This window comes from Magallana gigas, chromosome 6 (assembly GCF_963853765.1).
Source record: "Magallana gigas chromosome 6, xbMagGiga1.1, whole genome shotgun sequence".
Classification (NCBI taxonomy): Eukaryota; Metazoa; Mollusca; class Bivalvia; order Ostreida; family Ostreidae; genus Magallana; species Magallana gigas.
Window position 1 is genome coordinate 47,501,346 of NC_088858.1, and position 22,527 is coordinate 47,523,872.

General features: G+C 31.5%; 2 protein-coding genes, 2 long non-coding RNA genes and 1 other non-coding gene across 9 annotated transcripts in view; 1 reads left to right on the forward strand and 4 right to left on the reverse strand.

Annotated features, from left to right (window-relative positions):
• LOC109619842 (uncharacterized) overlaps positions 1–3,748 on the forward strand; it is a 28,596-nt gene extending 24,848 nt beyond the window's left edge. For both annotated transcript variants that reach the window (XR_010714612.1, XR_010714613.1), the window contains exon 4: positions 3,536–3,748. This is a non-coding gene — a long non-coding RNA (uncharacterized lncRNA). The remainder of the gene's footprint in view (positions 1–3,535) is intronic.
• Positions 2,733–12,592, reverse strand: LOC105337014 (uncharacterized). The gene is made up of 3 exons (XR_010714614.1): positions 12,150–12,592; positions 10,066–10,145; positions 2,733–2,912 (listed from the first exon to the last, which is right to left on the reverse strand). It is a non-coding gene; the product is annotated as an uncharacterized lncRNA (long non-coding RNA).
• Positions 6,250–8,432, reverse strand: LOC105337012 (uncharacterized). Its single transcript, XR_010714943.1, has 3 exons — positions 7,764–8,432; positions 7,569–7,676; positions 6,250–6,836 (listed from the first exon to the last, which is right to left on the reverse strand). It is a non-coding gene; the product is annotated as an uncharacterized protein (transcript).
• A 234-nt stretch (positions 12,593–12,826) lies between the features above and the next one.
• On the reverse strand, positions 12,827–17,952 carry LOC105337011 (CCAAT/enhancer-binding protein homolog 2). 4 transcript variants are annotated; one of them, XM_011441566.4, is made up of 4 exons: positions 17,817–17,952; positions 15,097–15,282; positions 14,429–14,536; positions 12,827–14,273 (listed from the first exon to the last, which is right to left on the reverse strand). In XM_011441566.4, exons 2-4 carry the CDS (start codon positions 15,280–15,282, stop codon positions 14,079–14,081), a joined length of 489 nt encoding a protein of 162 aa, XP_011439868.1. In that variant the 5' UTR covers positions 17,817–17,952; the 3' UTR covers positions 12,827–14,078. The 4 variants fall into 4 exon arrangements, with proteins under 4 accessions (XP_011439868.1, XP_011439869.1, XP_011439870.1 ...); XM_011441567.4 differs by having other exon boundaries at positions 17,762–17,853; XM_011441568.4 differs by lacking the exon at positions 17,817–17,952 and adding an exon at positions 15,629–16,424.
• A 2,399-nt stretch (positions 17,953–20,351) lies between these two features.
• Positions 20,352–22,322, reverse strand: LOC105337015 (uncharacterized). Its single transcript, XM_011441570.4, has 3 exons — positions 21,854–22,322; positions 21,573–21,671; positions 20,352–21,047 (listed from the first exon to the last, which is right to left on the reverse strand). Exons 1-3 carry the CDS (start codon positions 22,139–22,141, stop codon positions 20,817–20,819), a joined length of 618 nt encoding a protein of 205 aa, XP_011439872.3. The 5' UTR covers positions 22,142–22,322; the 3' UTR covers positions 20,352–20,816.
• Between the last annotated feature and the right edge of the window lie 205 nt (positions 22,323–22,527).

Below are 22,527 nucleotides of genomic sequence, written 5' to 3' on the forward strand. Positions count from 1 at the left end.
ACTGTTTAGGGTTAAATGTACTGTAAAATTTATAACAATGGGTTATATAATACATTGCTAACCTGTCCCACATACTGATGTTTGAGTAATTGTGTCTTTGCAATAAAGACAGATGTGAATCGGTGCAGCTTCCCAGGTACACAGGAAGATCATTGCACACGAACCATCGTATCGACCACTTGAAAATGTGCAAATCATGTAGAGTTGACAAAGGAAGACTACATTTTACTATAACGATGCAAATGTTGAATCTGACTTTGCCGTTTAATTGAAGTAGACTTACAATTCGTAAAAGGGACGATATAGTTTTTATAAACTTTATCGTAATAAAGTACATCATATTATCTTGAATCTTTTGATTTGACATAGCGATCTTCTGTATATGTGCTGCAGAGTTTTGTTTTCGTGTGAATAATCACGCCCCATCGTTAAGTATCTCTTTGTTCCATTAAATCTTCAAATTCAATGATTAAAAAGTCGTCTATAGTTAACAATAGCGGCGGAAGAAAATATTTAAAAACCAAACGCATGTTTCAATTCACTCTTTTCCCTCTTCTTTATAAAAGATTTGGTTTTGTCGTTCTTTTTAAAAAAATTCCAAGTGTTTGTTTTTAAGTGTGTGTCTTATAAATTGCAATCTGAGAGAATTATCTGGTTTATCCTGAGAAAGAAAACATATGTTCAATTGATAAGGAATTCAAGGGACCCGATTCTTTTGACAGCTGATAGGATATGGCAGTGTGTTACATATTAACAAGTTGTATGTAAATTTAAACGCAGGTATTTATTTGATGCTACAAATAACAAATTTATTGTGACGAGTTCACCTGTAATGAATGTCACAAGTTTTATGTTATTATGTAACTTTTTTCAACAGATTTACATTACTATTTTATTTACCTTTATTCAGATTTGTTTTATAGAATTTAATGAACGTTTATAAGATCTGGATTCAAGTCCACTTGGTCAGTGTGATAGACTTAGTAAGTACATATGTACACAGGGGTAAATTAGGTTCATACATGCAACCCGCAAAGATCAGCGTTAGATTGAGGACTTATTTATCATTTATCCTCTTTCATGGTTAAGACGACCACTTGTGTATCTTTGATATATCACCAAACAAAACGTTTCGTTTTATGTTTGATAGGGCTTGGTTTCACTTCGAACCCTAGTTGTTTGGTATTTACCGAGGACATTTTTTATATAATATAAACTTGATGAATAATGTTCGAGACAAACACAATATCACAGACCTCTTTTCTTTTTCATCCGTTTAACATAAAGTCATATTTATGTTTTTGAAAATTTACCCAACTCAAAATGTTCACCTATATAGGAGATGTCAGTAACATTGGTAAAAAAGTGATATTGGTTTTGTCAGATCTGAGAACACGTTGAATTATCATCATTGTATGAAAACAACTGGTTTAGGTCTCGGTCCTATATTTGCTGCTTCTAAGACGATTCCTACGTATTTGGGGTTTTAGATTGACACACGAAAAAGTATATGTTTATTAGTTTGACTAGTTTAAGACATAAAATGATTATCGACTGTTTAAAGTATGTTAATATAACGTATTTACTGTTAATTTTTGGGCATAACTATAATTTACAATTATATAAGTTTAAGTTGAAAAGTGCGCATTTATTCCAGGTCAAAATATATAATTTACCATTATCTAGCAGTGACCAAGCCTTTAACCTGATATAAAGGTCACTGGTCTGACTGGTTAAAAGACGTAAGTTCAAGGATGCTCATGTGAGCAATCTGAGATTTAACAGAAACAAATGCTCTGCCCTCTCTGGGGTTATCATATCTTTGCAACATACATTATACGGTAATCTAAACAAGTTGATTTTAAAGCGATAATTCCAATCAATAGAAGTCAGTGCAAAAACTATTTTGTGCAATGATAATTTTGTTTAGTTTTAATTTCATAAACTCTATAACGATATCAGCAACTGGATTTTAACAGGACATTTTTTCTAAGGGTGCCGTAAGTTCAAGTTATATCAGAGCAAACCACCCAGTCTAGGACTGTGTGTAAAGTATATTCCAAATGATAATCATGAATATATCATAACTGACATATGTTCAATATTCTTATATCAAAAATATTCAATCTTCAGCAGGTCAACAGGGTCTGTCAGACAGGCCTTGCCACTATCTGCCTCTTTACACTTCCGCTCAGCGGAACTCTGAATCTGATTGTGTTACATCACACCACTCGGTTGATACATGTACACCAACCCCGTCTTTTAGAATTCGTTATTGATATTTCAAATTTTACCTAGATGGTTATCTTTATGAGCATTTATTACCAGCAGTCACAAACAATATACTTTGAAGTATCTACAATCTGCTAATATATTACTGAAGGATTGTTTTTAAAAAGCAATGTTTCATTTTCTTATGGCTAATTATGCTAGCAACGATCTCGAGATATATAAAACTATACAGCAACGACAAAATATATTTAGCAGTGAATGATAAACATGTATGCAAATTGGCAGATTGAAAAAAATGTCAACGATACTTTTTAAACTTGAAGAGCCAAACAAATTAAAAGATTTTTTTTTAAAAATCCTGCAAATAGCCATCTTTTCAAATGACTGCTCGGTGGTAATTGAGTTTACGAAATAACATTAAAATTTAATCAAGATTGTGTAAATTAGACCCGAATTATCGGTTTATCGAACTTCACAAACATTGAAAAAATATTCGTCGAACGTTATTTAATTTTACAAAACATTTTTGAACTACAGTAAGGAACAGCATGTTATATAAATATTTACTGCATTGTATCTTTATTTCTGTCGGATCCCCAGCTGCCTGAACGGGTATTTACTCCACCGAAGGTCACTTTTCGGTCATTAGGATGACCCCCATAGACATGATCATGACGCTGCTAGATAAATCAAACATATCTTAAAATTTCAATATAGCTTTAATTCTTCAAAACGTATCTATTTATAAACAAATTATACACAGATTATATGATGAGTAAAAACCTTTTTCACTTAATATTTTTTTAGATTCCACATTTTACATGTATTAAGATTTCGTATGGGTTCTACATGAAAAAAAGGATATGAGTTAGCATATTATTAAAATCTTAATTAAATTCATTTATGCATATGAAACACAGTATACCTTCATTGTTATTTTTCTAGAAAATTAAAAATATTAAATTGGGTTGTTTTTTTTTTTAAATAAAATGTGTTCTAAATTAATCCGACTGAAACTGAGATACAAAACCTAAAGTTAATCTGCAAATATTTGGAAAGTTGCAAGACTTAATCTGACAACGATGCCATTTCCAGCCACCTAGTTTTCTTACAACGTTATAAAAATACATTTACTTTGATTTAGAAAAGTGATTTTTATAGGGATTGAAACTTTCATAAATAAAACAAATTCAACTCTTTCATAATACTTTATATTTGTACCTATTAAATCATCACGTACTGTACATATTCTTTTTACCAGTATACAACATTGATTGTATTTTCTTAAATATTCTATATGCAGGCGTTTGGGGATACAGAGTCACAAGATGGCAGCCCATGAGTTATAGTCTACCATCTTCATCAGTTTCCGCCTTACAAGGATATAAAGAATATAAATCAGGCACGTGAGCATTGAAGTACAAAGTCCTTTTTGTCGCTGTATGATTTTAAAGTCAACACATCAATGCATTTGTATCATATTTTGCAGATAAATAAAATATCGAAAGATTAAAAATACCCAATGTTGTCTTCTCAATTTTGAGAGAGAGAGAGAGAGAGAGAGAGAGAGAGAGAGATTTAATTATATACATGTATTAAAAAGAAACAGAAAAATACTGGCAGTATTATAACTGTTAACATTTGATCACAAATTTCAATCTGTCATATTACCACTGGTACATAAAGGAAAAAACCCCATTAATTGATAAAAATGGCAGTTAAAATTTATAATCATCTTTCATTTAACATCATTTTATTTACAAAATTTTATCTCTTTTTATCATTTTTTTTTTTAAAATTAAAAATCAATCAAATCTTAATTAAACTTGACCACAATGTTGATCAATGATGATATTTTGTTTTGAATACAAATACTTCTATTTCATCAATTCCAAAGGCTTTATGAGAGATCTGATTACGCCCAACCGTATTTGATCGTTTTTGATCACCTCACAATATCAAAGAATGGTTCTTTATTACTGATGTAATTTTCAGCAACTGAACGATCAACATTTAAAACGATTTTGTGAAATGTTTTGGACAATACGTTACAAAATCGATTGGTAGTGTTATCACAGACGAAGTTACTAGAAAATGTTAATATTTACATTACAATATCAGATAATAAATGTGAAAGTGTCCGTTACAATATTCATGTACACATAAATAATTTTCATTGATTTTGCTCCAAAAAATCATATAATTTATTCGTAACACACCCTTCGTGTTACACTGCTAGTATGTATAATTTACATGTTTTATGTTAAAAGGTTAATTTATTAACTCATTTAATAACGCTTTTTATATTTGCACGTTGCAATTAAGCAAATTGGCGTGTTTTGAATCTGTAGTAAGTACTCTTTCTATTTTCAAGTTGCAGAAAGTCAATATTTAGGCCCACCTGTCAAATATAATACTTAATATTAAAAATAGAACATATATATATATATATATATATATATATATATATATATATATATATATATATATATATATATATATATATATATATATATACAAAAAAGGACATGAAGTCAATGACTTCACACATTTTAAATGATGTTTATTAGGATGAATAGTAATAAACGAAACATCCACTCAAACAATGACGAAATTAATCATAAATTAAGGTCTTTTTATTTAAGAAATAAAGCACGAGTTATCGTGAATGTTGCAGAATAACCTCCGAGGTCGAGAAATGTTGTTTTGAAATACGAAAGCCGAGGCATTTCGACACCGAAGAGGTTATCCTTCAACATTCACGATAACAAGAACTTTATTTCTATTCTACTATAAGCCCAATTTTTCTACAGATCGTTTCTCTTATAGAGAGACGATCTAGGTCATTTTGACAGCTGTTCCGTGTAACCCCAACGGTTTTGTTAGTAATGTTTACATGTGTATCGACGATACAAAGGAATCACATGCAGACGACAGAAATTTTCTTTGGATTTTTATTACTCTTCTTTTATTTATAGAATATCTTTGAATCATATTCCTAATATTTTAAGGGTAATTTGATACGATTATCACAACTATACGTTATATATTTTATGTAAAAACACGCAGTGAAAATGTGCTAGGGAGGTCCTAGGAACAGCCGTGTTGATCTCTTAAAAATAAACATTTGAGGCAATACACATCGTTTTGACTGGAACTAACACGTGGAATTGACATGGTTTTAAATTTTTTTTTCGGTTTGAAGTTGTATTTTCATGATCAGTGCGAGACAAATATGTATTTCTAATCTGATAATTTACTGATGACGTTTGTGGTATATTTGAGAATAATTTCCGCGGCATCTCTTTGATCTCGGCAATAACTGTATTAGAATTAAAAATAAAACCAGATTACATTATCTATATAAATAATTATTATTTCATAATCAAACAAATATATCATGTCTTAATTATTTACTATGTCATAAATTAAGGCCTTTTTTCTTTTAAAGAAATCAGATTACGTTATCGATATAATTCAAATATTATTTCATTTCTGAACAAATATATCATGAGAAGACTGTCTTTATTATTTACTATGTTCTATATTTAGACCGAATGTTTAGGGATTTCCCTTATTATTACATGCATTTATCCACATTAAGATTATTTTTAGAATTGTGTTTATTTCAGCATTGAAAATTGTTTAACTTTCATTTATTAAATTCCATATATTTTTGAAAATACAAAAAAAAAATTTAAATGAAGAAGAAGAAGAAGAAGAAGAAGAAGAAGAAGAAGAAGAAGAAATTTATACAAATGAAACAAAAAGAAAAACTTTTTAAAAACATATTATTTTTTAACCTTAATTTTTTGTAAATTAAGAAGTTAATTACAAAATTTAAGATATTTCAAAGACAAAAATGTTTCATAATAAAATCAATGAGCAAAAATTAAAGAATTATAAAGAAGAATAAAAAAATAACAGAAATAGCGTCAGAATTAATCCTTTTTTAGCCTAAAAAATGAAACAGTTTTTTTTCATAATAAAACGACAAAAAGTGAAGAAACTCAAACAATATCTTCCAAAATTTATTTTTGTATAAAATATATGTTAAGATCTACATGCATATGAACAAATGACTAGATCTTCGGAGACATAAAAACAACATTTTTAGCATTAAATCAGACAACCAGAACAGTGTAAACAGAGTCATATATGGTACTGAACTATGTACAACTACATGTGCAATACAGACCATCCACGAACCTGAATGTAGTCCTGAAAATACCGGGTACGATGTATTATGCCACATGACACTCTAATAGAGGAAAGGAAGTCACGTTTGCTGGATTTAACACACAAGTTGTTATTGCAATCTCTCTCTCTCTCTCTCTCTCTCTCTCTCTCTCTCTCTCTCTCTCTCTCTCTCTCTCTCTCTGAGAATTATTCGGATACATAATAATCACAGTAAAGTATTTTCCACGATGAAATATATATCCATTGCGACATCTCGAACACATCCTTGTAAAAAGTTGAAAGCTTTTTAACTATGTTTCGTTTTTAATGTTTGATAATATTTTCCATATGTTGGCTATCTCCAGTTCTAGGTGCTGAACCTGAGATCTCAATTTTTCATTCCTTTCCCTTTGTTCTTTGATTTCCTGAATGAATAAATAGAAAATAATAAATGTTTTTAGTGCTAAAAAATTATAATTTTATTTTAATAATGATAACAGTAAACGATGTCTTTATGATGATTATCATATATGTACATAAAAAAAACTATATTTTATTATTGATAACAAGAACAATTGAGTAGGATAATGAAATGCACTGTAATAATAGATAAATATTTAATATAAGGACGGGTTGTCAAATAATACTGAAAAATAGGAATTTAATTGATACCAAGCAACATGATAAGCTTGTAAAAAAAATTCTATCTATTTTCATAGAAAAATCTAGTTTTGTTTTCAAATTTTAACCTGATAGAAAAAATTCATATATTGCTTTCTATCAAAACGATTAATGAGAATTCGTGTGAATATTATTTTCATTTTAAATATGTAAATTAATCTGTTGTAATATAAAATAATAATTTTGGCATACTAGCACAAAATAAATAAATAAACAATAAAAATATACATTCAAATTCATATATAACATAATAAAACGAAGTTAATTAAAAAATATTTATGTTAAGTAAGTTTAGCGAACCAAAATCTTAAACAGTTGTAATGAAATATTACCCACATATAGTCTCGCGGTATACTTATGTCCAATTACGCATGTACTTGTATTTAAGAAAAAGAAACATATTCAAATGTTATATTCGTTATGTTTGCCATAAAAACTAAAACATCTTACTTCTAATTAATGCATTTGTATCTTACCCGATCAAGACAAGTTTTTTTCGCCTTCTCTTTAAATCTGAATTTTTTTGCTGCTCTTTTGTTTTGGTCTTGTCTTATTTTTTTCTTCTCCAGTTCCTCTGGCGTTAACTGTGATAAAAAGTTTCATAGAACCAATGTTTTTATAAAGAGAAAACAATTAAGAACTACACGAATATGTTAATAAAAATACAATACCTCAGTTCTTCTCTTTCTCGGTGGTGATGACATCATTAATATGATTTCGTCTTCCCCTTTCTCTAACAATTTTTGTTTAATCTTGCACTGAATCTCTACTTTCAGAAAAGGCAAAATAGATCCAGATTCATTAGCTTCTATTGAAGCCCTCTGTAAGACTTCATCCTTAGCGTCCAACAAGTATCCATCCGCCATGTTCTCGGGCTAACTAAGAAACGGCGCGAACAACCACCAATTGTATTCGTCCTTCAAAATTTAACGTAACATCCGGTTGGTACCAAAATTTAAATATAATGCTGACTTTTTCTAGACATTTCCAAATTCACGTACATTTTTTCTGTAAGTTAAACTTATCTGTACACCTTTCTGAGAATTAAAACATGTACGGGTAGTATACAGCTCGAAACCGAAAGTAATTCAGGTGGTTTATATATTGGCAAACTGCCTTACGAGTCAACAAAGGAACGATGCACTTATAATCGAAGATAGAGCACATGGGTTTGCAGTCAAACATGGCTTTTAATTATGCGGACTACGTCAGCTAATGATCATCCAATCACCAGAGAGGCCAGTAATCATAAAAGGTCATACAAATAGTGTTGTGTACTAATTGTTGCTGTATTCATCACGTTTGTCTATATATTCTAAACAATCCTAAAAAGTAACTATATTTATTATACTTTATATCCCTGTGTACACGTATGTCTTTGTTCTTATACATGTACATATGATATTATGTCATCTGCCGACCAACTAGAAATTTTCTTTGTTAGTCATTTCAAATTCTCGTGGCTGGTTTGATAACCTCACGGGAAGGATTTCAAGTCAGGAAGTGTGGTGGTATGTTTGTGGATGGAGTTAAAACAAAAAAGAAGCCCGTGACCGTAACTTAAAATAGTATTTTATTGACTATTTATAACTAAACATGTAATATACACACTTTAAATTTATCAGCACTGTCATTTTTAATTGGTTTGTTCATAGTTATTTACAAAAGACTGTCGTTATAATAATCATGTACACATTGACGAGGTTCGATAGAGGGGGAATTGTAAAAGTCTAAAAGACACGGCCTTTAAAATTATATGCAATTGAGATTCTAGCCACACACTTTTTAAAAATAAATGCAGTCATAACACAAATTTAAGAAAAATGGAGTTGAATATATATAAACATGTAATTTAGAAATTAAGCTTTCTTCTCTTTTTATTTTGAATGGTTTGGGGTTTTTTGTCGGCGATCAATAGAACATGTGATATACTACATTTCATTGTATAGCACTTGTACATAAGTCTTTGTTTGGAATGGAAATACCGGTATGTTAAATAATGATCTAATTTAGCGTTGGAAATATATTTAATGAACATAAAAATAAAAAATTTAAATGTTTATATGTGTGTATGCATGTATCTGAATATGGATTTATAAGGTTTTTAAGTTATTCATTTCAATTCAGTCCATAAAAAGTTATTAGCTGTTGATTTTGCCAGTATAATTCAAATACATATACAATACAGATAGTGGTGGAATTTTAAAAATATGTTGATATTTTTACCTTATATTTTAACTGAGGTTAAAGGTATTTTAAAATTAAAATTAAAATCGTCTTAATGTTATTGACGTAATAACGAATAATATTAGAGTGCAGTAAGAGCTTTTGTGTCAAATATAACATTATATGTTTTGATCATTTTTTTTTTACGTTTTTCCATTTTAAATTCTGATTTAAACAATTGCGTTTATGGAGTTATTAACGACACCGTTGGTTGAAAGAAATACATGTTTAACGCAAGAGAGCAATAAATATGCAAATATTGCAAAATACTCTATCAGGTTAAAATTTGAAAACAAAACTTGATTTATATACACATGGGACGTGTCTTTACATTGTAATTACAGTTTATATAGTAGATCACAACATATACTGTCCTTAAACCCCCATAGCAACCCCCCCCCCAAAAAAAAAACAAAAAAACAAAAAACAAAAAACCAGACAAGACAATCCAGAACAACAAACAAACAAAACAAAATAAAACAACAAACAAACAAATTCTTTGATAACCCTAATTAAATTCCCAGGGATGAACAACAAAAATACTTGCAACTAATTATAACATGCACAAGAACCTCTTTACCACTTGAATATAACTGTTCGCAAGTATGCAATAATCCATGCAGATCTGCTTCTCATAAATATCTCGAATCGCTCAAATATTTCCCTTTGGTAGATCTCATGTTTACTCAGTTCCCAGTGTAAATCAAACCGCCTGTGTCTTATGACCTTAAAACATGGATAACCTACCTGAAAACATGGCTCTATTGATAATGTCTCTGTAGATAGCTGTCTCCATAGATACTTTGCCTGGCAACATGACTCTGCAACTGGGAAACTGGGACACAACATTATTAAGGTGCAACCAATACAAAGTATAAAAGGTAAACATTTAAATAACAACAACCTACTGACAACTTTCAAAAGCTTACAAACAATGGAGCAGATAGGTTTCTTCAAGGTTAGCAGTAATCATTACTTTCAACATGTAAAATAATTCCTTTGACAGATAATTTATATTTTGAATTATTGCTAAATATTTGATTGATTGAATGTGTGCTGTTTTACATCCGGTCGAAGTCCTTCAATATATATAGAAACGTCACTACATGCATTCACTCAAGTTTAGAATTTTGATGGTGGTAATATTGAGGGTTCTTTATCGTGCTAGTGCCTGCTGTGTCACAAAACACCAGTATTGAGATCACATTTACTTGTAGTACCGACGGTTGTTACCTGAGATAAAGAGAATGGCTAATGCATGTACATTTTATGTTATAAGGTAATTTAACATTTAATAGATACTTAAGGCATTGTGCAGGGTCAAGGAACACCACTTAGCAAAACGGTTACATTCGTTATATGGAATTTATTTGGTCGAAGATTTTAGGAAAAAAATAAAAATATGAAATACTTACAAACATGACCTAGTGGTTATCAGTCTTTGGATATGAATGATCGACTTATTGAGGCCTTAGTTTACAGTTTGTTGTTGTAAAACAGAATTTTAGGAGTCAGCATTGACTTTTAACATGAACAATTGTCACCAAAGAAAGGGAAATCTGCATAAGGAAATTTTAAAACATGATGATAGCTGGTGCTGTTACTGTACCAAAAAGGAAAACACAAATAGCTATAGAATTCTGAACACCTTCAATCAAAAGGTAGATGCAAAATTCTGTTGAATAATGGCTCAATTGAAAAATTGTCAATGCTTATGTCAAACTCATGACGATGACGATGACGCTTTGATAATTTTTAGAGTTTTATACAACAAGAAAGTGAAATAGTGTGGAAGAAAACAAATTACATTTGTATAAAGCTAAAGTTAATTTCTTTGCTAATTTTATTGTTTATTATAAGGACATTAAGTTTTATGAATAGCTCATATGATTAAATTAAATTAAAATATTTCAATTTTAATCTAAGGATATTTATTAAGCGATAAAGAACCATTTGAATTTGCCTCTTCTGAAAAAATAAAGTCTGAAAAATTCCTGCAGACGTAATAATTACATCAATTGTGAAATACTCTATCAAAATTAACAAAACTTGTAGTCTTCGACATTATTCTATATTCTTATTGTCTAACAACCTATCAAAATTGATTATAAAATTATTTATCACATTTTGAACCCATTGTTGTATTATATGTGTATATTTATTACATTTGTATCCCTATGATGAGCTATACTATGGCGAATAAATGAACCTGAACTTGGACATGTAAGTGTCCAAAAAACCAAAATTATAAAGCATCATATAAAAGTGTACAGGATTGGAACACATTTGAAAAGATTTTATCAATGTTTTTGTTACAACTTGGTCATTACTTCCACCAAATTAAAAAGGTAACAATTCTAATCGACAACTTTATAACATCTTATTTGATTTTCACTACAATTTCAATTTCGTTATTTTGTAAATCTATTTTTATAAAGACAATCCTTTCTCACAGTAATTACTATCAAATATATTTTCTGGAATTTTCATTTTGAAATGATTTTGACCCTGGACATACCACAAAGATTAAAAAGTTGCGTTTCTCGTTTTAATGATATACTAAGACATGACACTGTGTTCTGTAGTTAAGGATAGTTTTATCACGGTATATTTAGAAATGCTTCCTCCATAAAACTATTCATGTAAATAAATCCTAAAAATGAGATGGTTTCTTTTCATTTCTTTTAAAAAAATGTTTGCAAATTCATCGTAGATTGTTTGCTTTCTGCAATACATATACATGAAGGATTCTATCCTTAATTAAAAATTCATTGAGTATCATACACTCGTGCTATGTTTATAAAACCTGGGTAAAAAAATAGGAAACTTACAAGGTTGAGGTAATTGATGTTTCACAAAGCATGCGACGGTTCACGTGAATCTCGTGTCAGTTTCACAAGATGAAGTACACGTTAGTTTCATTTCCCGTCCTCTGATTTCACTTCCTATAAAAACAGTTGGGGTCACTTTATAATAATGATACAATCCACTAGCTGTGTCTAGAGATGGTTGACCTTTTATAAGGTTTTAATACGCGTATTCCCAACACAACTCACTAAAACCGTTTATCCTTTAATTTAATCCTAGTACATATGTACAAGACGAACTAAAATTGTCAGTTCTAGAGGAATATTTGAGAAAAACGAGAGGAAAAAGATTTCTGGTTTTTTTGTTACTCAAGTCACATGAGTGAGGGAATCCCAGTTTCCTTGTGCGTGCATCTTTTTTCCCCAATTTGTATTCCTTTGTTATACTGTGTTTGTTAATTTGAAAATAAGAGTACATGAGGTGATTAATATAGAGACCCTTTACATTTAGCAAGAAATCGTAGGATAGATTGTATGCATCTTCATTTCAACCAATGAGTGATCAATCTGTAGCCAGGAACGATAACTTCGCATTAAACTATCTCTGGTTTTTTTTTTATTATTTATTATAATGAGATGATTAATTTCATATCTTGATAAAAGCAATTTACCTTTCAGACAGAAAAAATGAACGCAAAATATAATTTTACGTAGACATTTTATTTCACATATAACAAGTATAAAAATATATAATAATTGTACAATACTGTCAGCTCTTTTGACAAACTGTTAATTTGGCAGCTGTGTGCTTGAGCTTTGAACACATGATTATAAACAGCATTTTGATTTAAAACTTCCTTAATCATCAGCATTCTCAGATGTAAATACCTTTCTCAAAAATAAAAAAAGTAGAAAAAAATTCTCGACATTGGTTTTTCGTCAGCTATATTAACCAATCGATGTTGAATTTCCCTGAAAACATAACTTTTACATACAACATTCAAACCAATGCTTATTTTGCTATAAAGATGGCACAGATATTTTGTGTTGCACCAAATGATAGACTATGCATGGTGGTGACGATAACTGCTGATGAACTAATGGAGAAATGAACGGTAATGTGACCAGAGACAGCGTCATTACTGAAAAAAATCAAATCCGTTCACCGCCATATACAGTGACTAATCATCATTGAACATTCACACACTTGTAAGCTTTGAAGTCAATACAATCATCAAACACCGCTTTTTAAGCTGGAAGCATGAAAAATATACAAAAGTCAAATCAGCCCTACAATGCCCAGTTGTGATACAAGTCACTATAAACAAAAACTAACTAATATGCGTATTCTAATCTATCATAGACATTTGATATTAAACGAACAAAATATTTTGTCAAACAATAAAACATAAAAGATTGGAAAGTAAAACAAACCTCGACTGACTTAACAATGTAATGCATATAATATAATTCTGACTGTTCAATGCATTTTATGTACAGCAGCGCTTACAACCAAACAAGAACAACAAAGGAAATCAACGCTATATACAACATCACATGCCATTTTGATTCAGACAGCGGAAGGTAAGTGAGAATTTATGAGTGGAATGATAAGTAATGGAGACTTGTCTGTTTATTTTCCCTGAGAACTAAGTCTAGAATATGGATGAAAAATGAAAAGATATAAATTTATCTGAGTTCTCAAGAAAAGTTGACTACAAAAACTGTTTCAATGAGAAAAAGAAAATCACAGAAATTTTTAAAACCAAATATAAGAAATACGTGTTTGATTAAATGATAGGAGTATTAAAAAATTTTCATTTGAAAAAAAATGAACAATATAGCATCAAAAAATGTTATAAAAAAGAATACATCTCGTATTCACATCTTTAACAACAGTCATTCTTCAGCGACTAGTGACCTGGTAGGGACGACAACTGTAGAGTGCATGCATCACAAGTACTGCTCTAAAAAGTCCTCCTCCACCGTCCATAGCCCGGGCACCTGCTGCTCGGGTGATGCCGGTCCAGTCTCGATTTGGTTAGAGGTTTGTATGCTAAGCATACCTTGATAGAATACCATTTCTTCCTCCAGGTTTTTAATGGTGTCTTTAAGCTCCTCGTTCCGTAGGAGAAGACTGGTCAGCTCCTGCAAATAGTGGTAAATCATCGCCTTTCATCAAGTCAAATACTTAAATTTGATTAAAAGCTACAAAAAAGGGAAGGATACAAATAATTGTTTTGATATTTGCACCACTTGTGTTAGGATTTTGATAGTTGCCCTACCGTTTGCCTTTCTCTTACCTTTTCATCGTTTTTCTGTTTTTCCTTCTTTCTCTCCCGGCATCTTTGCGCGGCTTCCTTATTGCACTCTTTTCGCTTTTTACACTTTTCTTCTTCTTCCTCTGTCATCTAAATTAGAGAAAACAAAGATACACGTATTAGTATATCAATGTAAACAAATTTGAGGGGAGGGGATATACTTAGGAGGAGAAACACCTGCAATATAGGCAATGTCTTACTTGACATTACGAGCATACACATGAGTTCATTTTACAAAGGTAAATATTAGACAAGGGCATCCAAAAAAGTTCATGTACAAGTAGATCGGGATGGTGGTGGGGGGGGGGCATCAATAAGTATCTTAAAATATAAAGTTCTTTGAAAGATATTCTTTTTCAATGGTAGTTCATGGATATAATATTGATGGAGATTCGCTTTAATCTTTAATTACAGGGTATAGTAAAATGTACATGCATGGAGAGGCTTATTTTTACAAGATATTGTGACGGAATCTCTTTTATTACAAGTCAGATAGGGTAGTGGAGTAATTTACAAGATATTATGAGGGAATCTCTTTCATTACAAGTCAGATTGGATAGGGGAGTGTTTTACAAGATATTGTGAGTGAATCTCTTTCAGTACAGGTCAAATTGGGTAGGGGAGTGTTTGATTGTCGGGAGACATCTTACTGGCGTTGTCTGTGGTGGCGAGAACTGGACCGCCATTTCCTCCTTCCCCTCCGACAGTCTCCTGGCTTGTATCTTGGACCATAGCTCCACCTTGATGAGGGGGGTGAGGCGCCCTGACGCCTGAGCCTCTGCACTGGCTCTCACTACTTCACTGTCTAAATTTACATTTACATTTACCTCCTGCATCTGCAAAAGATAATCCATTTACTTGTAGAAATGACATGTTACACCTTACTAAAGGTATGTAACTTTCACCATCAATATTTATTGTAAATACAGTGCCCCCAAAGCGAGATAAATCTTAAACGCGTATCTTATTTTAAAGAGGTATATATTGTGCATTTGATAAATATTAGACTCATAATTTTGGAACACGCATATATGTACCAAATTAGATAAGACTTGTTTCCCTCAATGGAAACTATTCATGTTCCTGAATTAGTCATATACACTTGCAAAATTTAAACTTCAATATACTTTTATTCATTTCGTTAATACAAATCAAATTTAAGATGTAAATTCCAAACTAAACTTTTTGAAAAATGTCCTGATGAATTCACTGAAAGCATGCCAAAAAAATTCTTTTTAATAAATCGGATGTGTTTTTATTCGCCCAACCACACTAACTAAATTGCCATAAAGAACCAGACTAAATGCCGGTCCCAGTAACACAATCACCAGACACACTTGTGACGAGATTTTAATTTATATGTACTATATATGCAAATTTTCTTCTTATATTATGTGTGATGGCGGGGTTTACATCCGTATCTCAGACATAAACAATTTTCCTATTGGTCAATCCTTAAGTCGGCATAATTTATTGCATAATTTGACCCTAATTATGCATCACAAATCGATTGGTCAAAACAATCTGATGATTTCTCATTGTACATTTTTCAATTTCACAACTGTCTGGATCACTAGATTTTTCAAAAAAAAGTTTTTCATAGTGTGTATTTAAGTTTGTCCGTCTTTTCCCCCCTCTTTCCATGATATTGACATAGCCGACACATCAAGCATTTTGTTATGATTTTTTTTTAAATGTTGCATTATTTTTGAATGACAAGAATAAAACAATTTTTATAAGGAATTTTGGTTTTTGCAGTATATATGCTAATTTAACAATTTTTAATTGTTTTCCATATGGTTTACCAAGCATCAGTTCACATGTTATTGGTTGTACGCTAGCACATATAAACTTTTTGTTTTATTTCCTAATAATAATTGAATTGTGGAGTGACGGTTCTATTCTCTGCAAATATATCTTTTAATTTTCTTAGCAAGAAAATCGTAAGTTTTTACAACAAAAATGTGACATAAAAATATGGTGATAATAAAACAAAAAACACATATTTATTGTAAATTCAAATCAGTAAATGAAGTATCTAAATTAATTACATGATAGTATCTAAACTGAGTTTTATTTGTCATGTTTTAATTGTTTGCTGCATTGCATGTTTTAAAAAAAATTATTTACAGACAAAAATATACAAATATATTTTAGTGAACTTGTATTCACCTTATGCGAGTATCATCGGTGAAATTCATATTAATATTTCAGGTACAGTATAAATCTAATATGTTTTCGGAAGCCAAGAACGAAAAGAAACACCAAAACCAATGAATTCATCACCCATTAGAAGTAAGAAGCAAATGAAATTTAAAAAAAAAAAAAAAGACGCCATGAAATGCTAGAAAGGCGAAATTCTGGTCGGCGTGACCCAGGGGTCAACAACATGAGGGGTAAGGGAAGAATGACCTCTGCAATGACGGATCTCAGTAATGTGATATTTTTTCTTATGAAAATTAAAATTTATTTTTAAAAATTCTAATACGCAATTTACATGTACTTTATATAAATTTACATGAAATGCGTGAAAGCTTGTATTCTTTTTAATTATTTTATTTTATTTTTTCATGTGCCTTATCAAAGGCATGGTTTTCTATGATCGTTGTTTGATACTCTTTCAATGTAAAAATAGTTGGAAGAAAAAAAGATCGTGATTATTCACATTAGTATCATCACTAACATTGTGAACATTAAAAAAAAATCGCCCCCTGTTTGTCGAACTTAAAAACTTACAAAACTTTTAATCGATTATTAAACCTTAAAATGTAATAATTACTAAGTTTATCTCTTTGATTTACATTAGTAAATTGGGCCTAAAATTTCTGAAGTGAATTGAAGAAAACGTTGATGGAACGAAACAACATGGCCGATTTCTATTTTTGTCCATCACGGGCGGCCTGTTCTGCAGATAAAAACATTTAAACCAGGGGTTCCAAAATGTGCACCAAGACTAAAATTTTCAAAAATAATGCAAGGATATAACTTGAAATCAGTTGTGTTTGGAAATAGCGAACAACAATTAAACAATACATGATGAAATATTTACAAATATAAATACTTACAGCTCATAATTTTTAAATTAGGGTTTTCGAAAATTAAAAATTGATATTTTCATGATTGCTTTTCAATATTATTATTTTTTATGGAGATATACTTTATAAATAAACACCGACAATTTGGCAACATCAGCAATATTTTTGTTCGGTGTTGCTATTCATCTTAAGACAATTAACTTTGTTTCCAATTAAAATTAATACAAGTGATATGCAATGAAAACAAACTTGACAACTTCATAACAAAGTTCATTCCTACCTTATTATTGATAGCAGATCCAAAATCAATCACTACTGTACACTTTAAATCTTACCTTTAAAAGTTAACTCCGTTCGTTTAGCTATGTTTTGAACATGTCTTGACAAGTTTTGCTGGCTAAGCAAGGGAGGTTATTCTAATACACAAAAAATGACGTCAGCCGACTGAAAAGTGCTAAAAATAGTAAAAGGTACTTTCCTCAGAAATGTGTTTTTGAGGAACGGGAAGGAAGGTAGAACTGGAATACTTTATATCAGCTATATTCCTGGTTTTATAAACTTTTTGGGGTTGTTGCAATAGATGAAATTATCAATATTTTTTTAAAAATATAATTAAAATGATTTTTATTATTATGTTAAGTTTCTTAAAATATGTAGGTTAGTTTCCCCATTTTCACCTCAAAATTTCAATTTCCCTTCATCATTGCAGTCAAAACAACGAGAAAAATTCTTTCAAAACGAAAAGTTGTTTGCATAACACATTCAAAGTGCATGGAACATAGCAAAATATTTTTGTGAATTAATTACAAAGTATTGATGTCAAAACTTCCACGTCACTGCGAGATCAGTCCCGCACTTCCATGAAATGGGGCTCACTATGGGAGAAATCTTTACGGCCGGGAACATAAAAGGGGGATGTCACTTGTTTTCATGTATACAAGCGTGTTACACCCCCACCACAAACACCACCAGCACACTCACAAATTAATCTTACAATGAAATAAAAAGGTTGGTCTCTCAATCTGAGAACCCAGAATATATTTTTATACATATACATGTACATGCATACGCAATGATTATGCACCTTTTTGTCACATTATTTATCAATCTTCGGTCAGTATCGCCCTCACAAGCCTTAGATTATTATATCTAGAAATAATATTCAAAATATTATCAATATGACAATGAACTTTATTCTCATAACTGTATTTACAGTGTAGAGAAAATACTTCTGTACAGTATGTACAAACTACAATATATATATAATAGATGAAAATCATTGGTACAGGCATGATGAAGGGATAACAGATATAATTTAACCAAGAGATATTATAAACACATAGTTTAAAGCATTGATTAATTCTATCATATATTTCTTTAACCTCCCTGCTATATCGGTATAATTAAGGAGACTGTCGACTAGCTATGATATTCTGAATACCGGCGATTAGCATAGCAAAAAATGCATTTAGTACACATGCATCGAAATATTAATCAATAGGGACAAATATGGCCAACATAGCAAATAATGTTTTTTTTTAAATGAAATAAAACGAATGTCCACCTGTGACATATAAGTTTAGATCGAGTGCAGAGTTTGTCAGATATAAAACGGTAATATATAAATACATGATCATTACCAACTATTTCCAAGTATATTTAGAAGAGAGACATTTGTAGAAAAAAACATATCATTTAATGTTTTAAGAACCAAATCTCACGAGAGAGAGAGAGAGAGAGAGAGAGAGAGAGAGAGAGAGAGAGAGAGAGAGAGAGAGGTGTTTTTATATTAGAACCATTTTAACAAGACCTTGGACCTTCGATAGGACGTGACTATCTATTTCTTGCGTCAAAACAAGTTTAAATGACGCTGGTTTCAAGTGAAATATACACAGATTGCGTAGTCTTAGCTGAAAAGCCAGATAAATCTTGTTGATTTCACAGAGCCTTGGCTGAGTGGCCAGCGATGAAATAGACAGGCCTACGTCACATTGCTGTTTGACACAACTACCCAGAGTCCAAGCTCTTGTTAAAATAGTTCTAATCCATATATATGAGTATATGAGTCATAGGACTTAGCATTTATTTACTGGATGTGATTTTTCAGATCTGAATTGCCACATCAAGTGAATAGTCGTAAGACAGATAGAACCATTCTAACAAGAGCTGCTGATTATATAATCGCTGCTGATTATATAATTTAGATTAATTCTAAGATGAATTTTATGTTCTTTTTAGTTAGAAGTGGCAAACCTACGTAAGGATTATAAGGACTATTGCATCCTACATAACAAGAAAAGGACTCGAGCACCACGTGACGTAAGGGTCAATGCAGTAATAAAGAATAGTGCAAAGGACTTTGATGCTCCTTAAAGCTGCACGATTTAAAAAAAAACAAAAACTTTATTTGGAAATATTCATTGCTATCTCAAAGGGTAACAGAGATTTTGACACTTTTACAAAATTCGTCCCGATTTTCAAGCGGGTAAATAAGATTGTTGAATCACCCCCCCCCCCCCCAAAAAAAAAATAAATAATAAATTGTTTATATTAATAGATAGTAAGAAAATTCACCAACTTGAAGAATTCCTTGCGATATGTCATAGAGTGATCCAATCTAAACAACAATCGGTGCATGGTCTACACTTTCATGTTGCATGCACTTTTTTGTGTAACCCAATTTAATTTTTTTTTTATTAACTTTGGATGTTTCTATCTTTAAAAAGAGATTGATTCTGTGCATGGGTGTTATTGGTGAACAATCTTTTTAGTAGAATCTGTTTGGAAGTACTAAATGATTCCAGTATGGTCAATAATTTGGACCAAGCTGCTTTAAGATCTCTGTGGTTCAAATAAAAAGAAAACGTCCATTTGTAATGGTATATAATATTTAATCAAATCACTAATTGTGTAATGATGTAAGTCAAACAATGCTATATTTCCTCTGCCGCTCACAAATATCAAGAGATTGAAAACAACATGGCAGTATTGTGTTACATTGAAAACACATTATCAGTCAGAATGTCTGATCAAACATATCAATTTTTCGGGAACTTGGATGTCCATATTTGACAGTTCTCTGGCAGAATATCGGTATCAGTCCTGTCACTCAGATTAAAACATGAGACAATATGTCATACAATCTAGTGTGCAGCAAAAGCCGCCATCATTAGGAAACTTTGCTTAAACCCATACATAGAGACCTTGTCATCCGAAGTCCCCGGGCCAACACAGCTAGATTCACGGGATATGACGTACGTAAGTCTCCCTTGCGCTTGCGCAAACATATTAGTACAAAGTGAGCGGCAGTAAACTCCTCTTTGGTTTACTGTGCATCACGATGCCACTATGGCGCTCGTATTCATGGACATTGGGGCGTCCATGCTTGAAGCGGCTCCACATGAACCCTCTGTGACGGGGGCATAGGGATGTGTTGTGGTATGGCCCCAAGGCCAAGGCATCTTCGCCTTCTTCTTAATCAAGCCTTCAATAATAGACTTTTGCTCCTCAAGATTGCGTACCGTTGCCAACAATTCTTCATGACGCTTTTCTAAATCGACGAGCATCTGTGAAAATATGGATTGCATGATTATGAATTTATGCAAACTTTGATACATAGCTTAAACAAATTTAACCTAGAAAGATGTTTTCAATTTTTAATCGGTATAAAAAAAATATTTAAATAACTTTTGATTCAGGATATTCAAATTGCGGACATTATCGGCATTACAAAGATTTCAGTATATAAGAAAGTCATGATTATTTAAATTTAAAAAAATCATCTTATCAAATATGACAAACGCCAATATTTTCTATAAAATAAAACGAGTTTCTAAATCAAAAACTCGGACAAATCCTTTAATTGATGCATACCAGAATAATCTTGGTTATGATACTGTGCAATTTGAGAGCTCTTGAAAGGTTTAAATGCTACGTGCAAATCGCCATGTATTGGAATACAAAGCGCCCCAACTTATTCATTGATAAATGCCTTATGAAAGTTTGGTGTATTAATTGCTAATCAGACTAGAACACCTGTTACATATGCATTGTTTTAGCTCCTTTGATTGATATTACCAGTATATAATTACCTGGTTCTGAGTGCTGGTCTGGGCGCGCCTTCTCTGTCTGTAGGCCTGGGCTGACACCTTGTTTCTTTCTCTTCTGCGTTGGCGCTTCATGTCACCATTCTTTAAAAGAAATAAAAGTAATTTTATAGTAACATTTCTTATTTCCCTTTATCCAATATACTTCATTTAAAAATAATAATTACATAATTGCCGTTTTAAGAAAAGAAAACCCCAACAACCATAGTTGGTCATTTACATGGACAGTTAAAGACCTCGATTGTAAACAGTCCATTGGATTTTACCTGTCTTTTGTCAGAAGTTGGATCCGCCACATCGATGCTCAGAGAGATCTTGGTTTCCATGTCGCTATCGCTGAAGGAATCGGAGTTTCCGGAATTATTGAAGTCGGAGCTAAAATTAGAATTAGAATCCTCGCTGTGGGCATTCAAGGCCTCTGCAGCACGGCTAGCCATCGCAGCATCAATGACACTGCACGATTTTCCCTCCATAAATTCCACGGGGGTCAGTTCCTCCATCTGACCACGACAACACCCTCCTCCCACCGAATTCTGACACAAAACTCGAACCATGGTGAATATTTCTTATATATCCTCTGCAAGATGCAAACACGAAGTTTTATTCTGTTTCTGTTTTACAAGTAAATGGCTGTCAAATTGGTAATAGTTTGACTTTGCTTGGAGTCTACCGGTAAATCTCTTCTCAGCTGATCAGTGCGTGAATGTCGGGAATCACCCTCTACATAACATTTAAACCAAGTCGGTTATTGCATCAGAAAATCGGCCTAATGAAAAATTACGGCTGCTCATTAATGTCATTATTTATAATCACAAAACAACAAATTATCGAATAAATCATTATACGGAAAAACAACAAGCAAAAATGTATCGGGATAAATCCAAATAAAAATTTAAACAATAGACATGCTGTTTGTTGGTTTTAACATGTCATTAATACG

What these genes read in the sequence shown, in the direction of transcription:
- LOC105337011 (XM_011441565.4), bottom strand. Translation starts at nt 15,300, where the DNA reads ATGGATTATCTTTTGCAGATGCAGGAGGTAAATGTAAATGTAAATTTA. An exon ending in CGCCACCACAGACAACGCCA is followed by an intron (nt 14,537 to 15,096) that starts GTAAGATGTCTC and finishes TCTCTAATTTAG; the next exon opens with ATGACAGAGGAAGAAGAAGA. An exon ending in AACAGAAAAACGATGAAAAG is followed by an intron (nt 14,274 to 14,428) that starts GTAAGAGAAAGG and finishes CACTATTTGCAG; the next exon opens with GAGCTGACCAGTCTTCTCCT.
- LOC105337015 (XM_011441570.4), bottom strand. Translation starts at nt 22,141, where the DNA reads ATGGTTCGAGTTTTGTGTCAGAATTCGGTGGGAGGAGGGTGTTGTCGT. An exon ending in CAACTTCTGACAAAAGACAG is followed by an intron (nt 21,672 to 21,853) that starts GTAAAATCCAAT and finishes TTTCTTTTAAAG; the next exon opens with AATGGTGACATGAAGCGCCA. An exon ending in AGACCAGCACTCAGAACCAG is followed by an intron (nt 21,048 to 21,572) that starts GTAATTATATAC and finishes ATATTTTCACAG; the next exon opens with ATGCTCGTCGATTTAGAAAA.